The 21,169-nt window shown below is 47.3% G+C and overlaps 1 protein-coding gene across 2 annotated transcripts; it reads left to right on the plus strand.

Annotated features, from left to right (window-relative positions):
- Positions 1-1,329: 1,329 nt before the first annotated feature.
- Positions 1,330-18,975, plus strand: LOC122393116 (zinc finger CCCH-type with G patch domain-containing protein-like). 2 transcript variants are annotated; one of them, XM_043388776.1, is made up of 10 exons: positions 1,330-1,566; positions 2,635-2,892; positions 3,094-3,252; positions 4,074-4,214; positions 5,332-5,471; positions 5,871-6,080; positions 6,714-6,879; positions 7,409-7,529; positions 10,968-11,150; positions 18,052-18,975. In XM_043388776.1, the coding sequence occupies exons 1-10, from the start codon at positions 1,531-1,533 to the stop codon at positions 18,336-18,338; spliced, it is 1,701 nt and encodes a 566-aa protein (XP_043244711.1). In that variant the 5' UTR covers positions 1,330-1,530; the 3' UTR covers positions 18,339-18,975. The 2 variants fall into 2 exon arrangements, with proteins under 2 accessions (XP_043244711.1, XP_043244712.1); XM_043388777.1 differs by having other exon boundaries at positions 1,354-2,435.
- The last annotated feature ends 2,194 nt before the right edge of the window (positions 18,976-21,169 follow it).

Raw genomic sequence — 21,169 nt, forward strand, 5'->3', positions numbered from 1 at the left:
ATAGCCATTCACTCAGCACTCAAATATGTCTCGTCGAAAAACATAGAAAAGGCTGTGATCTGCACAGACTCAGCTTCATCGGTAAAGGCAATAGCTCACAGAAAAATGGAAAAAAACGAAATCGTTTATAAAATAAAAAAGATGATTATTGGCTTTACCGATGAAAACAAACACGTCATTCTCCTGTGGATTCCGTCCCACGTTGGAATACAGGGGAATGAAAAAGCGGACAAGCTAGCCAAAGAAGGTCTTCATCTCCCATCTCGAAATCATCTCGCTCTCCCCCTTCCGGATTTTCTGTCTTCGCTCTTCCGTGCCTTCCAGAGATACCGCCAAAAATGCTGGATAGATGATCATACACCACATCTCTTCTCCATTAAACCGAAACTTTGCCATTTCTACTCTTCCCATCAAAACACAAGGATCAAAGAGAGAGTCCTAGCCAGGCTCCGGCTCGGCCACACACAACTCACCCACAACTACATCCTGGACAGAGCACCTCCACCCATATGCCACCACTGCCGCGACCACCCACGCTATACCATCTCACACTTCCTCCTCCACTGCCCACACCTACACCAACACCGCAGACATATAGTACAATACATTAACACACATGGACTCTCTCTCGACCTTCCGACTCTCCTGGGCGACACTCATCCGGATATCCACGACCTTCTGTTCGTCTTTCTCGCCGACGCTCGGATCATCAAGAGCCTTTAGCGTGTTAGGGCCGCGGCTGCCGCCCCTAAAACGCTAACCAGAGCCCTCGTCTCCCGGCTCACCCCCAAACTCACACATTAATTAATCGCGGTTACAGGGCTTTTTCCCTCGCGCCGTTTTGGCTTAGGTGCGAGGTTTTTGCCCTTTGCGTTAGGCGTCGGGTTTTTTATTATTTAGGACTTTTTCTCCCGACCATTACACCCCACAACAAGGCCCCGCCGGGGGGCTGGAGCCTAGAAGGTCTTATACCTTCTGTCAGTGCGATGAAAGCTTCCCGGCTCCATTACACTGACACCAGCTCACAAGTGTTCATGTCTATCATGTATTGTTAATAAAAGTCATTCCCACTGTTGTGTTTGCGACTCCAGACATCTCGGCTCTTTGGCTGTACACGTAAGTACCTCCCTTAGCTTTGGTTCCACATTAAGATAGGATCCCACGTTGTTTTTGCTACCGGGTTCACATAAACCGGTTTAACGTAACACTTGCTGCCCGGCGAAAATTGCCGGAGTAACTGCCCCCTGCTCGGGAATGGCACTAGGCCGACCGAGCAAAAAAAAAAAAAAAAAAAAAAAAAAAAAAAAAGGCTCTGATACGGACGCCGGTGACCCCCAATATCGAGATTTTTTACGGAAAACCCGGAAAACTAGCTGGAAGAAAAATAAACGATTTTTTGTTACTCAGCCATAGAAAACCAACTCAATATATTTGACGGGGTTCGGGCATTTTTCAATCAAAGCCGCCAGTTGTGCCGGTTCATTTCACAGTGCTATATTATAAAGATCAATTCTAAAGTTGAGGACCAGGATGGATGAAGCTAACCTGAATGATTATATGATACAGGTGACTTAATCAAATAAACATTTAATTGACATCAATTGTGCTGTGCATAAAGGACAAGACTAAGAGTGCATATGCTGTCTGTGGTGCATGTTCAGTGTTATCACTACCAGGCCGAGGCTATTTCAATTTGCCTCTAGGATTGGTTGTCATGATCAGAACTGCAGAGTCAGTCATAGTCTGTTGGAGTCAACTGTTCTTCCCGTAGTCAGAGTTGCCAAAATCCTACCAACCCTGACTCCGGAGTTTGAGCGCCTTACACTGGTTTGCTCAATGTCATGCCCTGCGGCCTGCACCTGTTTGATTGGTAATATTATGCTTGTTGACCTTTTTGAAATGAAAATTTTGTTGAAAAAGGTGATGCTCCTGTTTTGTAGAAGATTTTCAGCAAAAGAAGCAGAAGCCTTTGGCAGAGCCTGCTTTAATTCTGCATGTTATTGAATGTTAAGGCATATTACTGCAATGCAGTATCTTGGAACGCACAAGGGTGAAAGGATCGTTTCAGTCAAAATAAAACATCCCTGTTATGACCTTTATTATCATGATTGGATTTGAAGAAAATCATCTAGAGTCAGAGCTGGAGTTGGAGTCGCATTCAATTTTTTTAAGCTTGAGTCAGAGTCAGAGTCACCTAAAAAATCCATCAACTCCACGGCCCTGGTCACGATGATTGCTGAAATAAGTACTATGAAATGATAGATTATTGAATACTATACCTAACCTGGAAGCAATTCCTCCTTCATAGTTCAGTTTCTTAGGAAAGATTCTTAGAAAGTTTGTCTGATTAAGTTTCTTCAGTTTAACTTTGAAAACTTCTCCAGAAAATCCATGGTTTGTGCAAAAAATGAATTATGTGTGGACACTGGATTCTGGTGAGGATATTGGATTTGATCAATATGTGCTCTTTAAGTTCATGGATGTTAATATATTTATAGGCTGTAAATATATTTAATGCTTACTGCTCCTTGAGTCTTGTTACGTTTCATTGACAGTTTTGAGTCAATATCCATTGAAGGCTCTTGAATCAACAGCAGAGTGCACCATACTGAAATGACCATCTGTGCCCCACAGCTGGAGCAGGTGAACGCTGCCTTGGCAGCCGCACCAGACAATGAGGAGCTGCGAGAACTCGCCTCCAGTCTGACTGAGCTGATTGGTCTGACACAGCTGCAGCACAGCAGCTCTCACCAGACAAGCTCTGTGGAACCGACCTCTGAACAGGGTCTGACTGCCAATGCCAGGGGTGGTCAGGCGACCTCTTTACAAAACAGTGGACCTGCTCCAACAGAGCCATCAAGAAGCCTTGATGATGAAATGGCACTATTCAAGGTAAGTATCAAGTCTTTGCTTTCTTATCATTCTGAAGTACCAGCATAGATTGTTCGTGTATCCATCAGATACATGATTGCCACGTGTCATATTTTGTGTTTTGGCATCTGTTCCCTGCTTCTTTGTCCTTTACTATGCCCATTTTCCCTACCGCAGTCCGGACCCGTTTCCTATGCATACCGACACCTGTCTGTCCGCCAGATGGAGATTGAGGCGGTGGAGCAGGGGCAGCAGACCGAGCACTCTCCGACCGAGAGCTCGGCAGCCGGAGACGATGGGCCGTCGCCACCGCCGCCTGGTGGCAGCGCCGAGAACCTCAGTCTGAGGCAGCAGCAGCAGCGGCATACTGCTGAGCTAAAGGTGACACTAAAGGGTTTTAGAAGAAACATCAATAAGTCATAAACTGAGTGGTAGGGTAGCTCATGGAAAAAGTAGTAAAGAGTTAATGTAGAAAGTCACTCATGTAGAGCTCCCTTTCAGGTCTATCATCAGTTAATCAAAGTTTTATGTAATTAATTCATTTACACTGATCATTTATTCATTTACCACGGCTTTATCGGTGTCTCCTGGTGTACCTATCCATGATGTCTCAGACCCAATTTCCATCAGCAGCGTGGCCAGCTGGCAAACTTGTGTGGCTATGAAAGCCAAGTAGCTTACATCGCAAACTGCTGCTATGCATCACGCTTCCAGTAAGCCATTAAACCTTCGTGAAACTTTGCTCCGCAAATGGAAATAGTTTGGAAGTGTGGTAGCCAGAATTAAAAACCGGCATTGACGTCACGGAGTAAATGATGCGTTCAAGTCGTTGGTGACATGCAAACCTTTGAAAAGCACGATGAACCTGCTCGAAAGTCACACCACGCCGGCCTCTGACCTACTTCAGGCCTCTTATTCGTATGAGGCATAGCATACGAGCATGCGCCAATTGAGTGGTCGTTCCCAATAGAAACACGTACTGTATTAAAGTAAATGCAACACACTACGAAGTTGTCATTAACTGCCACTGACTGACGGTTGCTCTCTGTTTTAAATCCCACGCCTGCACGCCCTTCCTCCCCCCCCCCCCCCCACGCTGTTTTGCTTCCGTCGTAGTTTTGTTTTTGTTTGTGCCCTGACCGATGTCATGTCTCCTTGTTTTCAGTTTTGTCCTAACCGATGTCACGCCCCCGTGTTTGCAGTCGAGTCTGGAGCCCATGGTCGGGACGAGGTGTTCGGCTCCGTTCACCCAGTCGTGGGGCCAGCTGGAGTACCACGCCGCCGTCATCGAGGCTGTGGATGACGCCAGTCTGGAGAGCGCCACTACCCCGCAGGATGTGATGGTACGAGTACCGACTGGCCTGTGCCCTTGACTTGATGCAACGGATGGAGAGGGGGGGGGGGGTCAAATGTCTTTTGTATTGACTGAACTACAATCGAATTTCCGCCTGGGTTATTGGATGGCTTGAACTTGAAGGTCGAAGTTCTTAACTGAATGCCAACTAGCTTACTATCAATGCGATAACTTATGTATAATTGAAAGCATTTTCGCTGTTTCCCATACACTGGGTATCAATTTCGACTGTCACGCCTGAAATGCATTTATGCTACTCGGCGTATAATATACATCATGTTCAAATCCCCTTCGCCATAATCGGCCCTTCAATAGCCGCTTTCAACACCATCCCATCAACACGTTTCTACTAAGGTCAATAGGACGTCTAATGGAACCTTTTGACCCCTTTGGAACACCTCCCTCCGGTGTGGCGGCAGGTAATAAGGAGCATTCACAGCCGCTCCGGCGGTGTTAGGTGGCTCGCCACGATCAAGGCCGGGTAAAGTGAGGCGCAGTAGACGGTCTTATTGATCGAGCGCGCCACCGATTAATGTAGCGTAACGATCTAGTGCCGCCGGCCGTAACACGAGCGCGCAAACACGCTGGGTGAAGCGGCACTGAGCGTGAATGCCTACTGGGCTGGACGACTGCCGCCCTTCTTTTGGGTGATTCGTCGGCGAGGCGTTCAATCGCCTCGATGGGGCCTTTCAAATGGGACACGTCTATGGGATAATGCATTCGGACCTGACGGCCGCAAAAAAGTCGTTAGTTTCTGTCAGACAGGGTGCCCTTCAAGTGGAACCATTATCGTCCATTTGTCGACCCAAGAAGCTGCCAAAGCGATGAGTACGTGCTCGGGCTGGCATTTCATGCTTGGCAAATGTAATTATGTCGATTGATCTGTTGACCTTTCGTTTTTCAGGTATGAAGAACGAAACAGTAATAAAGAGACCAATATCTACCGACACCATGCTGTTGCCTATCTGAGATGACATATAATCCAATGGTGTTGATTTTGATCGCATTACAAACGACGCGAAATAAGCACCTCGCGTGTCTTCCAATTCCGCTGCCACATCTGTTAGTGTTTTCCAATTCGCTCACCGGCCGATGTTTTGTTCCAGCTGCGCGTTCTGTTCAGCCACCCGACCCAGAGGGTGATGCAGCCGTGCCGGTACTACCTGCGCCATACGTGTAGCTACGGAGACGAGTGCCGCTTCTCACACGGTCACCTCGTGTCCGTGGCGGACATCAGGGAATACAGGTAAATATTTATGACTGCTGCCAGGGGAGTGTCAATGATGTGGCGATAAATAACGTACAAGCCCGGACATTTCGGTGAGTGTGGGACAAGTAGCAGTGGCATTGGCAGCACAACAGAATTGCATAGCTATAAACAATACATAATGCTATATTACATTTGCGCCCCGCGTGCTTCAGTGCCAGCGGTCGTAACATTACCCAAAGCATATTCCCCTCTGTCGCATTATTTAATGCAACATAGCCTGTTGAGTGTGTTCCACAGGCGTCAGTCGACAGCCGTCCTTCGTGACCTTTCCCCTCTCCCAACTACGACTGAACGCCAGAACTGATCCTCAGCACTGTGTGATGATGGTCCAGACCCGTTCTCTCTGCTTCTCACAGCCCCCTCCCTCCCGGGCAGCGACTCGGCGTCAGAGCTCACCGCCGGCAGTGCGGTGCTGGTGCCGCGTGACTCCGACTCGGGCCTGTGGCAGCGCGCTGTGGTGCAGCTGGTGCACACAGACACGGAGGAGGCCACCGTGCGGCCCATCGGACACCGACACACGCGGCACGTGCCGCTCTCACAGCTGGTACCGCTGGCGGCGGCGGACGGAGCCGTGACGGGAGATGGGTAAGTCTGGGGTGTTTGGGTGTTGGAAGGATTCACAGAAGGAATACATAGTGCTTAATGCCTGGGGAATACCTAAATCAAGACAGTTATCGGTTGTCTACGCTGTGATTTAGCACTTTATTTTGTGCGCTCACAATGGGATTTTCCGGGGATCACTTGTGCTACTATATTGTTCTGTGCTGCTGTATTATCTATCAGGGCTGCGGAGTCGATGGATTTTCGGCGACTCCGACTCCGACTCCGACTCCGGCTTTCAAAAACCAGCTCCGACTCCGACTCCGACTCCGGGCGGAATTGTCGACTCCGACCGACTCCAACTCCCGACTCCGACTCCGCAGACCTAGCAGGGCTGCGGAGTCGATGGATTTTCGGTGACTCCGACTCCGACTCCGGCTCGGGTTTCTAAAATCGACTCCGACTCCGACTCCGACTCCGGTCACTACTGTCGACTCCGACCGACTCCGACTCCGACTCCGACTCCGACTCCGCAGCCCTGTAATATCTATTGTGCTTGCACAAAAAAGTTTATGCGATTTGCGATTAACCAACGATGTTCAATTTCGTCAACTAGTGTCGTTCTCCCTAAAGTGTAGCGTGTACTTCCCTCTACTTTCTCAGCCGTTTTTTCCTCAGCTCTGGCGCCTCCAGCTCCGACAGTGAGACAGAGAGCGAGCCCGGACGGGAACCGGAGCCAGATCCGGAGCCGGACCCTGAACAGGTCGAGTTCTGCCCCCGACTGACTTGGAACGGCACACTGGGCTCCACCAGCCAGCTCGGCGCCTGGGAAAAGCACACAAAGGTATGGGTGCTCTCCGACATTCTCCTCAGTCGCGGCATGGGTGAAAATACTGCTAGAAATACATTTTCCATCCATGCTCGCGGGTATCCTCAGTCCCGTGTAGCTCGCAAGGGTGATTTACCGTTTCCAAGGTGTGTTTCGCTGACCATCGATCCTGTGCGTCTGGGTGGTGTAAATGTTGGTGCTGGTGGCTAACCTAGCGGTTATCTCGTGTCCTGTGTTTATTTTCTTGTTTGTTTCTGTGCCGTGACAGCGGTAAACACAGGCAAGGCTCCGACGTCATTAATTATGTAATTACTGTCGGCGGTTGAAACTTAGGTCGGAGTTAGCAAAACTTGAGAAAATGTGTTATAGCTACCTGCCAAAACTTGTACCTACCTCAATGTTATCTTGTCTGAAAGCATACACGATTAATTAGCATGCCCAATCTCCACGTTCTTAGGCCTCTCACTGAACATCTGTCGCCTCCATTCTCTATAGAACAACCGCGTAGAACTCTGGTAGAGTAACCCACGCCCGCGCTCCGCAGGGTATCGGCTCGCGACTGCTGCAGCAGATGGGTTACGTTGTCGGTACGGGCCTGGGGCCGCAGGCGGACGGCCGGGTGGAGCCAGTCGAGGCGCGGGTCTACCCTGCCGGCAGATCGCTGGGTGAGTGAGTGCCGAGAGTGTTACGGGTGTTGTGGGGAGTGAGGGGTAGGACTGGGGATAGGGAATTTCAGGCTTATGGGTAGGGTAGACTGCCGGACATAGACGAAAGCCCTGAATGTGTAGGACTGAAAGGACGATCGTGGCCAAGAGTACGGGCATATGAGGCAGTCCACTTTGGTTTGTACCGTTTTCCTAGCTATATAAATGAGTACGAGCCATATGGAATAGTTTGTATGTTCAAGCTATTCCAGACTAAGCAATTGCATTTTGATCAAACTTTCAATCCAGTGCAGTCTTCGTCGTAGACTGGTTGGTTCCGGTTTTGCTTCGAAACAACTACCGGGTACTGAAAATACTCTGTACGTAACTGAAGCGTAGTAGTTCGCCTGAAACTTGGTATTTGCTATTCACACGACCGACAAACTTGGGAGTTTGTGAGTACGTCTCATTAACTCTCTGCAACAGCCTCCCGTCTCGCAGAACTGCTGTTCCGACGGTTAATTGGTCTTTGGCTGAAAATAAATGGAAACTGCTCCCGCGGGGCCGATGCGAGGTTAATAAGTTTTCAGTTTATATCTCCTACTCGGCTTCATTAAGATCCAGATTGTTGTCATCTGCATCTCAACCCACTACAGTATGTATGCCCTTTCGAGTAGCCAGTCAACGTTTACAAAATTATCATTCTATTTTGTCGGCAACCTCATTGCATAAAGTCTGCCATTGTTTGGTTGACTGATGTCAACTTTCTCTACGACATTCAATGATACCGCTTCCCTAATGGCTCTCTTTTAGACCGAGGAAGCCGGATAATTAATTTTAGCTCTGACCTTTCTCAGGATCATAAAGCCACGCGGCTGGTTCGCCGAACTGTCGGCTGCACAGGCGTCTTTCTTTGTCCGCACTGTCGCTGGATGGTGGCAGCGTGACACGGTGCCGGCGGGGCCGTCGTTATTTATTATACTTACGTCACTCACGTAGTCCATTAGGCCTTGATAACCCACTAACTTCACCGTAGTATTCCATCAGCTTGACGGTGCAATGGGTTATTGAAGAGGTAACTGTGGGGAGGAACATTTTTACTTATCGGTAGAAGTGAATAGGGATTCAGCACTCAGCAGTAAGTTTAGCCTATCGGGGAAAGTGGGTGTATTGCGCCCTCCTAATCAATTGCGCCCACCAGCATTCCCACGAATTCAATGGCTTGTTTAGAATTTAGGGTTCGAAAACATTATTTTCACCACTGGATAGTTCATTTTATGGCCCAAGCTCTCCGATGAAGCCAATCAGCAAGGCTCATTACGCCATCAAAGATGTTGCGGCGTTTTCTTAACTTTTTTGTAGTATTTTGAACCGTTGGCTATAAAAATTTGCGATATTTGTGTGATTTTCAGAGTGATATTTAGAAAGAAAACCCCTTTTTTCATTATATTTCACTGAAACAGTAAACTTCCTTCAACATCTTTATGATAACTTCTACGCTTTTAGTAAAAAAGTACCTCAATTTTAATTGCGCCCATGGCAATTGCGCCAGGGGGGCGCAAATATAATAATGGTGTAGCTATTGTATCACAACAGTATGAATGTATCATTAACTGATTGCAATAAAGAAGGAGTTTAATGTCAGGCAGAGGAGCAACCCGCTGTCGTCAGTCCGCAAATTATTTCTCTCGTTAAACTTATAATGCAGCTGCCTTTTAGGCTACGAGCTTGAGATCTAATTGACAAAATACGACATTTTCAACGTGGACTCAGGCGTGAGAGGTGACAGCTATGATAAAAAGTAAAACCTGATGTCATAAAGTTGTCGAAACGATAAAAAATTATTAATTTCGAGAGAAACGATTGAAAATTTAACCGCATAGGCGCATACGTTCACATATATCTAGTCGGCTACAGTAAACGTTTTCGTTGCACTTTTACAAGCGTACGGACACATGTAATGTTATCTACCTTGGCAAAAAACATCGCAATTTATATCAACATTTATTATTTATCCGGCCTGAATAACATTATAAATGTTTAAGTAAGCCGCAATGACATTAGACTGCCGGGGTGTATACATTCCGTCTCATTCGCTTAGCCATGTTAAAGTATAGGGCGCAATTGGGTTCTAATTGCGCCATCCCCCTGGCGCAATTTACAGCTGTTGTTGGCAAATGCGCCCTTTTGCATGTTTCTGAAAAACAGCTGTCAGAAGCAACCGAAACATTCTTAATTGATCAGGAGGCTCTTAAATCGTAGCCAATGAGTTCCTCTTTGAAATGGTTACCAGAGCATGCTTATATCTCCAGCGGTTTTCTTACAATTAGCGTTTTTTCTTAAGGTGGCGCAATTCACCCTCCTTCCCCTCCAATATCATGCGTCACAGAAAACATGAAAATTTAATAAAATGCGATTTCATTTAGCAGCTCAATACTAAATACTTCATCCAACATGTCTTTCTGATACTTTAGCTTCAACTTATAAACATTTAAGTACACATTACATGTAACACCCGCATTCATGCGGTGGAATTAGAGGATAATGAAGGCACGAACGTGGAGTTCCCGTGCAACACGTGGCCTAGTATTCAGCACCCAGGGGACGGGTTGCGTGCAAAGTTGGCGCCGGAGGGGATGGACAGGCATGCAACAGTGACGTTTGATGGTTTGGGGTGAGTGTTGAAGGTTGATACCTCGGGATAGTTATCGCTCAACAGGATACTAAACCTGATGATACTGTGGGTCAAAAGTGTTTTAATGCATTCGTTACTTTCGTTGCTCTTTTCTGATGATCGTAAAACGCATTCAACCAAGATCCACGCGTAAATCATGAGCACCCATCGACCGTCCTTTGGGGCAATTCTGGTGTCACATCCGTTTGTACTGAGCTCGGATGTTTATTTCAGCATGTACTGGGTGGACAAAAAGCAGACGAGGCAAAACGTAAAGTCCGTCGTGTTCTGGCTATATCTATTTTTGACCAGCCAGTGACTTGCGGTCGATAGTCAATTTGAACGGCGGATGCGATTCTCGAAATGGTTATTTTTACGCCCTCGACTACCGCCCTTTCGTTCTATAATTGATGTTTGGTCAGCTCCGAATCGAATGGGCGGTATTGACATGGTGTGCCACCACAGCTCTCTCCCTCTCTCCTCTGCTCAACCTCTTTCCTACTCTCCTTTTTTCCTTTTCTCTATATCTTTTCTGTCTCCTCCCTCTCTCACTCTCCCTATCTCTCATTTTCTCTCTCTCCCTCCCTCTCTCCTCCACTGTCTTTTCCTCTTTCTTTTTTCTCTTTTTCCCTCTCTTTTCATTATACTCTCCATGCCCTTCTTACTCTCCACTCTGTTGGGCTGTTGCTTGGCTGTACATCCCAAGCAACGACACATTTCACCACGCAACTTCCCCCCCACATCTCCTCACCTTACTTTAACACCCCCCCCTCCCATCCCTTCAGACCACTGCATGGCGCTACGTGAGGGCTCAGCGGCCGCCGGTCAGTCATGTCTCCTCACAGTCGAGAAGAGACTGGAGCGCGATCAGCGGCGACAGCAGAAGATCGGCGAGAGAGCCTATCAGCGGAGCAAGGCCCAGAACGCCATGTTTGACGTCATTAATCGGGTGATGGGCGCAGAGGAAGGTAAGTGCAGGATGCACAGAGGGGATGTGGGGCAATTTACAGGGGGTCGGTAAAGGTGAGTTTGTTTTAGTTTGTGGGGTGAGAGTTGGGCTGGCAACGAGGCAAGGAGACCCCGAAGAGGTGAGATATTCTGATGGGTTGCGGTGAGAAATTGGGAGTTGTTTTTAGTGGTACGGTAGAATGATGGTGGCGTTTGGGGTTCTCGAGACTGTCTATAACTGGGAGCAAAAGCATGTTCTCCATCGTTTAGACGGTGACAGGAATTGATTGTCGCCCAACTCATTGGTCGTCTAGCGTGAGTGGACCACAGTCTTTCGATCGTTTCGTAGGTTTGCACGCAGGCGCTTTGAAGTGGAATTTCTTTAGAATTCCTTTGTCACCATTGTACCAAGACATTTCTCAGACCAAAATTATCTGGTTCATTGTTAAACTGCAACAAATTTTGGGGTATTGATTAGCTCTGGTGTAAATTATCGTGACAATCTCCTCTGATTGCCTCGCTCTCTGAATCCATATCTGACTCCTTTCCGTAAGTGAGCAATAACTTACCGTAATAGGAGCGATTGGGCCGGTTATGTTTCCGTAAAATGCTATTCAAGCGTTTAATATTTTCAATCGGGACATTTATGCATGACTGCGCTTAATGTCAGCATTACCTACTGTTTGGCGATGAATGAAGTCAGTAAAATCCTGCTGGCATTGGAAATCCAAGAAAAGACGACGAAAAAGGAAGATGTGTGCTGTTTTAAAATGTCTGAATTACATACGAATAGCGGCCATCGAACATTCTCGATAATAGTATCCTTCTTGCCGATGCGTGTTTCGTAACCATTTAGACCACGGATGTTCAGCTGAACTTAATTTATATACAGAATGTATCATTTGTACAAAAAATTTCCTCTAGGAAAATCGTCAAAAGCGGACGTGTCTTTAGATAATCGATAGCCTATAGAACGCATATTGCCCCAGACTGTCTGGTGGTCAGGGGTGCGTCGCTGATCCAAAATAAGGCTTCTACGTAGGCGGACTAAACGCGCAATTCCTACATAGAGGCTTGATGATGTCACATTCGGTGAATACACCGTCGTCGACGCCGTAAATACCTCTGTAGGCTGTAAAGTTCAGGGACGCACGTACCATCGATCGGCGTTGTGCATTGAGGATAAATGTCCTGCGGGCGTGCCTGTATGAATCGCTTCGTGGAAACGCGTGATCATCAGGAATTGGTGTGGTATTCGATACGGACGCGGTATAATCCTGTGGGTCAGGGAATGAGCGGTGTCACCCCCCCCCCCCCCACCCCCCTCCACCACCACTACCGCTACACGACTCCTGGCCGCGGGGGTTGGGGGAGTCGATGGTCTTTGTAAAGTCAATGGTCTTTGTTGGGTCGTGGGACAGAGTTTGCTTTCTGACGTATTCTGAAAAAAATGTTATTTTGTAATGGCCACCAAGGAGCGTGTATGTTGAATGTTGATATGTTGATGTAGTCAAGTAATGGGCATTCGTCTTACAAACATGCATGCAAACACACATACGCTTCGGTGTAGTGTAGGCGTTCTTGCTATCGCCACGCCCACGGGAGTACTTCCTAATTCCGTAGTCAATTGTCTTGCAACTCAAAACATTGGTATAGTTCTTTCCTGACTAGGAGTGGCGGTATTGTAAAGGTCACCGCTCCTTGTCAGCTATAGCGGCTATTCAGTGGGTGACTCTTCCGTCCCCTGTGGACCCGAGTGGCTACTGTTGTTCGTGACCGGCTCAATACCAATGGAATGTGACACAGCGAGCGACGGGTGAGCCCGCGCTGTGGGCCTTGTAAAGGTCAGAGCGGGTCACCGCCGGCCGGCGCCGTGTACTCGGCTGGTCCCGGCGCGGTGACCGTCCGAGCCATCCACTCAGCAGAGATGTGAAGGGATCGGGGCGGAGTGGGATGCTCGAGCTCGGCCGCGGCGGGTTTCAGCGGGCCATCGCCGGCGTGATGGTCTCACTGAGCCTTTCAGAAGTGCGGCCGAGCTGGCAGAGTTTGATAGAGTGCGGAGCGGATGGCTTCAGATGAGAGCTGAGCAGCGGAGAGGCAGGGAAAGTTCTGCATATACGCCACATGCTGCCCTTGGGACTGATGGTGGCCAGCTGCTGGACGCTAGTTTGGGAGAGTTGTGTCGAGTGAACTGAGTCGACGAAAATGCAACCCGAGTCGGCTTCAATTCAAAGATTCGGACATCTGACGGTCTGAAAAGTTTCGGTGTCGGTGACCATGGCCATGACCTCGCCGCTTTGGTCGGCAATGGTGGTCGCTGTCTGTCACGTCGCAGTTATTGTTGTAACCCATTAATGGGATCAACAACAGCTGCTGGCGAGCACTTTAGGATATTGGTGTCTGAAGTGCTAAAAGACAATTGCCGAATACTTCGTCTGGGTTTACTGTCCAGGCACTTTAGTCTGACTTTTACTGTCTGCTCCTCTTTGATCAGTTTGACGTGAAGAACTTCCGCCCCCTTTCGTGAGTACCACCGGCTGGAAACTATATTCGAACAGGCTGTCGCTGTCGACTTCCGGACCGACCTGATAATTGGTACTTCCAACTGTGACAAATGTGACACCGACTGGTGTGGACAGCTGTTCCAGTCTTTGCTCTCGTGTATCTGGTCGAAGGTCTTCCATGAGGCTTGCTGCAGACTGTGATGAAAAGAACTTATTGCGTCTCATTCAGAAAACGGACGGTCCCTTTATATTTCCAGCCGGTCTTGCGGTCTTGCGGTCTTTCTTGAATATGTGCTGTGCGTTTTCAGCAGTGTTTCGCGGCACCGTATTTCGCAGAAAATTGCAGTGTCATTTTGAAGCCGTTTGCAAAGCGTATGGGATAGCTGTCCTACGGAATCATTAGAATCTGTTGCCACTGCTGGTGAATTTGACTGAGTATTTTGAATTCCGATGGTCGTTGTTTTCCTCGAGTTCGCTCTACAATCAATAGGAAGCTCTGTTCTAATTTCAGCGGCCCGAGCAGTTCGCTCCGCTGACGTGTTTACGTTCACGGTTCAACCGTGTGTGTCTGCGTGCCTCTGTGAGTTGTGGGAACTGTCTGTGAGAGCGAGTGGAGAGAAACGGCGTGGTATTCGGTTCACACGGCAGGTGTCTGGAATGGGTTTTCCTCGCTTCCTTGAAACACAACAGGAACAAAGGGCCGTTGATGGTCTTTGTCGCACTATTGGTATTGACAATGCACACTAATCAATTGTGAGGCTGTGAGTAGTCGTTTCCATTGGTGGGCAATCATGTTTTGCCTCACTGTCATATGTCAATTGATGCGTGAAATGAGAAATCATACGGGTTTTGCTAAGAGAAAATACGAGGATGAATCCCTTTGCTCTGTTTCTCACGCGGCAATGTTGTAGTGTTCCGCGTCACTCTGTCATTGTCTTTCTCTCGTCCCGTCGTTTCTACTTTCGAGATGAACTCCGGTCGTGTTTTCGTTCCACAGCGTTGCTCAACAAGTTCATCTCCTGAGATCGCTGCAATACGACCTTTCTCAACACCTTCCCGTCCACCAACTTCTCTCAACCTCTCACCAACTCCCGCGTAACTTCAGTTGCACCTCGTCCCCCCCTCTCTCTCTCTCTCTCTCTCTCTCTCTCTCTCTCTCTCTCTCTCTCTCTCTGTCTCTCTCCCTCCCCCTCCCTCCCTCCCTCCCTCTCTCTCTCTCTTTCTTTCTCTTTTCTCTCTCCCTCTCTCTCTCTCTTTCTCTCTCTCTCTCTCTCTCTCTCTCTCTCTCTCTCTCTCTCTCTCTCTCTCTCTCCCCCCTCCCTCCCTCCCTCCCTCGCTCTTTCTCTTTTCTCTCTCCCCCTCTCTCTCTCTCTCTCTCTCTCTCTCTCTCTCTCTCTCTCTCTACCAGTACCACCTTCCTGTTTTGCTTACCACCACCTCCACCTCACCTGTTCTGCTCGGCCGTCTCCCGGGGGAGCCCCGCAGCTCGGCCGGCCCGCACTAATGACGGCATTACGCCACGACGCCGCCGTGTGTATGTGTGTGTTTGTGTCGCACGTGGTGGCACCGCGATGGGATTGGCGGAGAGCCAACCGGCATCCCGCCTCGCGTCCGATGTGCACGGTGGGGGTAGGGGGAGGCGGGTTGTTCCCGCACGAGTCGGATAAATCCGATGAAATTTGTCCGATGTTTCCGGTGCGGGGTGGTTTAAACATTGGGAACGTTTGATAGACTATGCTGTATCTGTGGATGAAATTTGGACGTGTGTATCCGTGTTTTGTATTGTATTTTGGTGGTCTTCCGTGAATTGTCGACCTTGAGGCTAATCGAGTTTGGACTCAGCAGCTTTTTGGGATCGTACCAAGCCGATTATCCGAAATTATAGCGGACATGAAGTTGCAGAGTTGTTAGAGCCGTCTTTCAATAAAGTTTTCGATTATGCTTAATCATCCCATGAAATGCGACAAGGCACCTCGAAATACATTTTAAAACTGGACGGTCAAGTCCAGCACTCTGTGGGATTATTTGTAATTCAAAGTAGCTCCTTCATTTCCTGAAAGGGTATCTTGTAATGAGATCTTAACTGGTTTCGTGACCGTACTCTCCTTTGCCACCATCAGATTATAGAACTGTAAATACATATGAAATATTCTTTGAACTTGCTTTGCTAGATTGATTGTATGAGATGCGTGTTATATAGCGTTGTGTGCGACGTTGCTTTTCCATGAAACATATTGCGTGGTATTTAATTGATAGTGGGGGCATTCCACGATAGATCGTACCACTTTTTTCCAATTTGACACCCTCATCTCTCGGAATTTGACGAGAATTGGTCCGAGGGGTAATCAGAGGCTCTGAATCCACCTGTAACAATTTCAAGCTTATCAGATAAGTATTTTTTGAGTTATGGTGTATGACATTTTTTGGATCTTGCTTTGCAGCGCTAAGTTTGGCGGGCTGTAACTCTAAGACGGATTATTCAAATGCCAAATGTTATATAACATTGAACTTGCAATGAAATAGAGATTAATATGTATTTTTGAAATTTTGAAAAATACGCTATTTTTGAAATATAACATATCGAGTTTTCTTTCATTTGTATTTTTTTGGACCTTGGGACCAATTTTTTTGGATTTTTTATTTCTTTAAAAAAATAGTTGGCTCATTGTGAAGAAGTATGCAAAAAATTAGGAAGGTGTTCTTTCTATAAATGTATTTACTTTACGTCACGATAACGGTTTTGAATAGTGATTTCGGGAGGGGAGCTTACAAATGGCGTGGTAAAGCTGCCTAGTGACATCACGGGGTACTGAAATTTCAATTGAAGTCTGAGTCATCTAAAAAAATGAAAAGAGGGTTCATCCAACCCTCTTTCCTGTAAGCGCGAGAGTGAAAAAGGCTGTTTGGTTCTGACATTGTTTTGGACGCCAATGACCATAGCTGTCCGAGATGAAAGTTACAGGACGCATACATGGTGTCCTCCAGTGGTCTCACAACTTGTATATCTGGGAATTTTTTAAGGTCACATGAGGTCAGGTCGGTCACGTAACATCACTGTTATAAGTCAATGGGGAAATATAAAAACTGTTATTTTGGCGCCGAGAATGATCTAAAACTATCTCACGTACATGGTGTCGTGATTTCATGCATTCCCTGCAAAGTCCAATGCTTCACTTTTGCATTGTTAACCTTGCGTGACGTCATTTATGACGTCACTAGGGTCATACGAGTTTTTCGTCAATAACTCCCGATCAAATTGAGCTAGAGAGTCGGGAAAGTCACCAATGGACTTGGGAAGACCTTCCGAATCGAACGATATGCCATATGATACCCTTTGCCCAGCTTCGTGACCTGAGGGGCTCTGACCTGACCTTGACCCGAGGTCAACTAGTTAAGTTGACCTCACCCTAACAAAAAGTATACCATTCGACGCACCTGAGCTAGGCGAACACAATGATGCCAAAATCGCGGCTCTGCGGCCATTTTTTGCGAAGTTATTTACTAAAAACCGAACTCGGAACTTCAGTCACTTGACATGACCTCAGACGCTACCGGTTAACCTGAGACCTTAAAATCGGGTACCAATCGCTGCGACTTGTAACGGCACACACGTTCGCTTTTTCCGCGAGGCTCTAGCTCTATTAGAAGCGAAACGGTGTGCTAGGGTCGCATCAACCCCTCCGAAACCCATTTTGTTTGCGGGAAAATGAGGAACTTAGAGAAAGAACACCTTTTTAATTTTTTGCATGTCGATTTGCAATGACATGAAGTTTATTTTGAAACAATAAAAATGTGAAAAATTTTGGTCCCAAAAGTCATTAGAGGCAAATGAAAAAAGATTAAGGTTTTTGTTCAACAGTGAAAATTTTTCTTTGGACTTTTTAAAAAGTAATATTAATTTTTGATTCATCGCAAGCTTAGTGTTGTTTACCGTTTGCTGGTTGCTTGACCCGTTCTTGAGTTATAGGCCATCAAACTCACCGTTACAAGCCGAAGTTAAAAAAAATGTAAAGCAATATAACTAAAAAAGTTTTGATCTGAGAAGTCTGATATTTTGCCAGGCGTCTTTGGGGCCTATGATTACCCCTAGGACCAATTTTCATTAAAATCTGAGAGATGAGGGTGACGGGCCTGGTACGATCTATCGTGGAATGCCCCAGTGGGCAGGAGGTGCGGGCTCGCAGATAATATTATTGTTGTCGTCATTGTGGTCATTGTCATTGTGATTGTCATGTCAGTGTCGTTGTCATTGTAGTATGTCGTTTCTATCAGCTGTTACTATCGTATAGTATTTATGCATCATCGGTGTGTAAATCACCCCATCGTCATTATCATCACATACCTATCCGTGGCTAATGTGACCTCTGATCCTGTTCACAGCTGTGCTAACTCACCCCTATCCTCCATCCTTTCACAGATGGTGAGGACGACCGGCCGCCGCGACCCGCCCCGGTGAAGTCCGCCTCCCGGGCCGAGCTGAACCTGCGTGACCTGAAGGTCGGGGAGCAGATCCGAGCTGCCGAGCGCCAGGTGGCCCGGTTAGAGGCCGGGTGTCGGAGGAACAGCGCCGGAGCCACGGGGGCCGACCTGCGGTCCCGGCTGGCCGACCAGAAGGCGCACCTGGGTAGGTTACGGGCCCAGGAGGCCAGCATTCACGCGGAGAAGAGGGAGCGGACGACCAGTAAACGGTTAGATGTGTTCTGATGGAGGTGGGGTTAGACACGGCTGGGTCCGGCTGGGTGGGGATACGGGTGAGGGATGGTTGTTGTTGGAGGCATCGAACATCCTTTCTGGGCTGCACATTCGCCCTCCATTGTGATATGATGTGGTTTGAACTAGATTGTATGCGTAACATAACGAATCATTATGTTAAGTTACATTTATGTAACTGACACAGTGAGAACAGGGCTGAAATTGTCCTGTTCTTTTTAGTTTTCACCACGTCGTGTAGATCACCACGTGTAGACCGTTGATGTTGTTACCATGCGCTGACACGCAAATACCCGTGGGATTTTGCAAGCTCCATGGTCTTACGAGTGCTGCCTGTATTCTTCCTAATGAAAACGAGGAAGGACGGAAGAACTGGATTCTTCTTTCATCATTGGTGTTTATATTGCTTTTATATTCGACCTCCTATTGAACGTTCGCCATTGTATAAAACGACCATTATCTACTCCGCCTGTTGTTTTGCTTTTGCTCGTCTGGGTGTGTGAGGCAAGAATATCTTCGTGTAAAAACTATGCATGCAGTAGGATTGTTCAAGTCAGACGTACCACTGTCAATCGCCGCTCAGTTGTGTATTTATTGTCATGTGAGAAAAATATGCGACGAAAACAAGGAAGCTGTAGTATTTTCTGGGAAGCGGACATTCCACAAACCCGGAAACTAATAAGCGATGCTTTCTTCTGAGTTCTGGCCGTCTTCCCGCAATCTCAGTTTCAACAACGGCTAAGCAGCATTACTGCTCTGAATGGGAGCACCAAATGTGACCACAAGAAAGGTATACTAAAATGAATAATGAAAGCGGAGGCGTTGTCCGCCGCTGTGTTGTGCTACGTGCTCCTGTGACAGGCTGTTTATGACGGCACGATGACGTCATCCGACGTGTCAAAACTTCGCCGGGACGGTGCAGCAGTGAGTCAGCCTCGGGTCGGATGTCGGGCCCCGATCGCCGCAGCTGCACATAGACAGACTGGTGAACCGGATTTTATTTAACATCGACACCAACCAACAACGCGCACAGTAAATGCGAGAGTGAATGATTATCCTGAACTGCCGATAGATCCCCACACTGTAAACAATTCCAAAAACTACTCATCACATGTCTCGGCCCGGTCTTCCCGCTCGATTCCCTCACATCGCTCGCCATTCAATCGCTAGGCAGTACGCCCCGATGAACCAATCACCGCTGTTGCGGCTCCCGCATCTGCAAACTGAACACAGCACCTTGCTCAGGTGTGCCATTCACTGAGTATCATGTGCGACGAGCTCCACCAACGGGTCGCGCCGCCCGCCGCAGGCAGGCGAGTGCCGCGAATAGCGCTGTGGGAGGCCCGCTGGGACGGCAGGCGTCCTTGTTCCGAAAGCGCAGAGATTGCCTCATGAGATTCATAAAATGACTAGATGCTGTCCACTGAGAGAAATAACTGCGAAGCCTCACGAGATACGGTAGCGCAGCTTTATTTGGCTTAACGTGAGTAATGTTCAGGCTATTGGGAATATTGAAAATTTAGGACATAACTTCCCTGAACTTTTAGTTGAATTATTTTAACTCCGCCTAACTCCGTCCGTTTATCACACAGGAAAGAAACTAACAAGTGGGTATCGAGATTCTTAACTGGATTGAGCCTCGGTAGTTGTTTGACAGAGTCTGTCTGTGGTTGAGGAAAAAGTCACAATGTGTGCGGGAGATACCGAACGCCGACATCAATTTGTGAAACCACGACACGTTGCGGACGGCAAAGCTGTGGTTTAATTAACGTGCGTGCAGAACGAACTTTTTGTCCGGACGGAATTTAACTGACGACGCATCACGCACTGGTATTGAGCCCCTTAGGCTGTTGAGATATACCGTGGATTGCGGATTGTTCAGCCTGTAGCTTTGTCCACTTTGCTCTTAACCCGCGCGGGGCTGGGGGGGGGGTAAATTTTACCCCCCTCGCGAATTTCGGCTATATCTCAAAAACGGCGGCGCGCAGCGCCGCCAAACTTTCAGTACCTTTTCTTACATCAATTTGACATGTTCCCTGAAAATTTGAGCGAAATCCGTCGGAAAATTTTTGAGAAATTGATGTTTTAGTGACGTCATGTTCGCCATTTTCGCCTCAAAAACGGCAAAACTTCAAACGCCGCTAACATCTTCATTTTTCAAGGAATGAAGACGTGTCAAAAAAGGTTATACGTCTTTCTACTTTGTCTATCAAATGGCTATCTCGGTTTTTTGAAAATTTTGGATTTCGGCCCAATTTTTTTCAAAAAACCGACTTTTTTGGGAAAATAGTTATAAAATCCAAAATTTTGAGTGTATCGAAAAAACCGGAATATATATCAGAGAACTGGTCTATGTGCACCTACATACCAATTTTTAGAAGAATTGGTTCAAAAATGTGGGAGTTATTCAAAATTTAATGACGTCACGACACACAAAAAAAAATAAAAAATGAATTTTTTGGAAGTTCTAGACCTCGTACGGAAACAAAAATAGCACCATTCGATTTGCCGTGAAAAACTGCATCAGATAGACATCTTTTAGGCCTTAACAACCAACTTCAAAATTTGACCTCACTTGACCTGACCTTGACCTGACCTCGACCTGAAATTCATCCAGAGGTGGTCCATATTACTTATTGAGTGTGCCTATTGAATTCTATGAGTAAAATGACCCATAAAACATGTGTCGCACATGCCCTTTTCTATATTTTGTTTTTGGTGACCTGACCTGACCTGACCTGACCTTGACCTTGAAATCTGAATGATATTGTATGCAACGAATATTGTCTTGGTAGCCTAAGAACACGTTTTGGGCAATCAGTCTC

Source organism: Amphibalanus amphitrite, unplaced genomic scaffold, assembly GCF_019059575.1.
Source record: "Amphibalanus amphitrite isolate SeventyFive unplaced genomic scaffold, NRLGWU_Aamphi_draft 000516F_arrow, whole genome shotgun sequence".
In the NCBI taxonomy this organism is placed as follows: domain Eukaryota; kingdom Metazoa; phylum Arthropoda; class Thecostraca; order Balanomorpha; family Balanidae; genus Amphibalanus; species Amphibalanus amphitrite.

What these genes read in the sequence shown, in the direction of transcription:
- LOC122393116 (XM_043388776.1), top strand. Translation starts at nt 1,531, where the DNA reads ATGGATGAAGCTAACCTGAATGATTATATGATACAG. An exon ending in TGAATGATTATATGATACAG is followed by an intron (nt 1,567 to 2,634) that starts GTGACTTAATCA and finishes TGTGCCCCACAG; the next exon opens with CTGGAGCAGGTGAACGCTGC. An exon ending in ATGAAATGGCACTATTCAAG is followed by an intron (nt 2,893 to 3,093) that starts GTAAGTATCAAG and finishes TCTGTCCGCCAG; the next exon opens with ATGGAGATTGAGGCGGTGGA.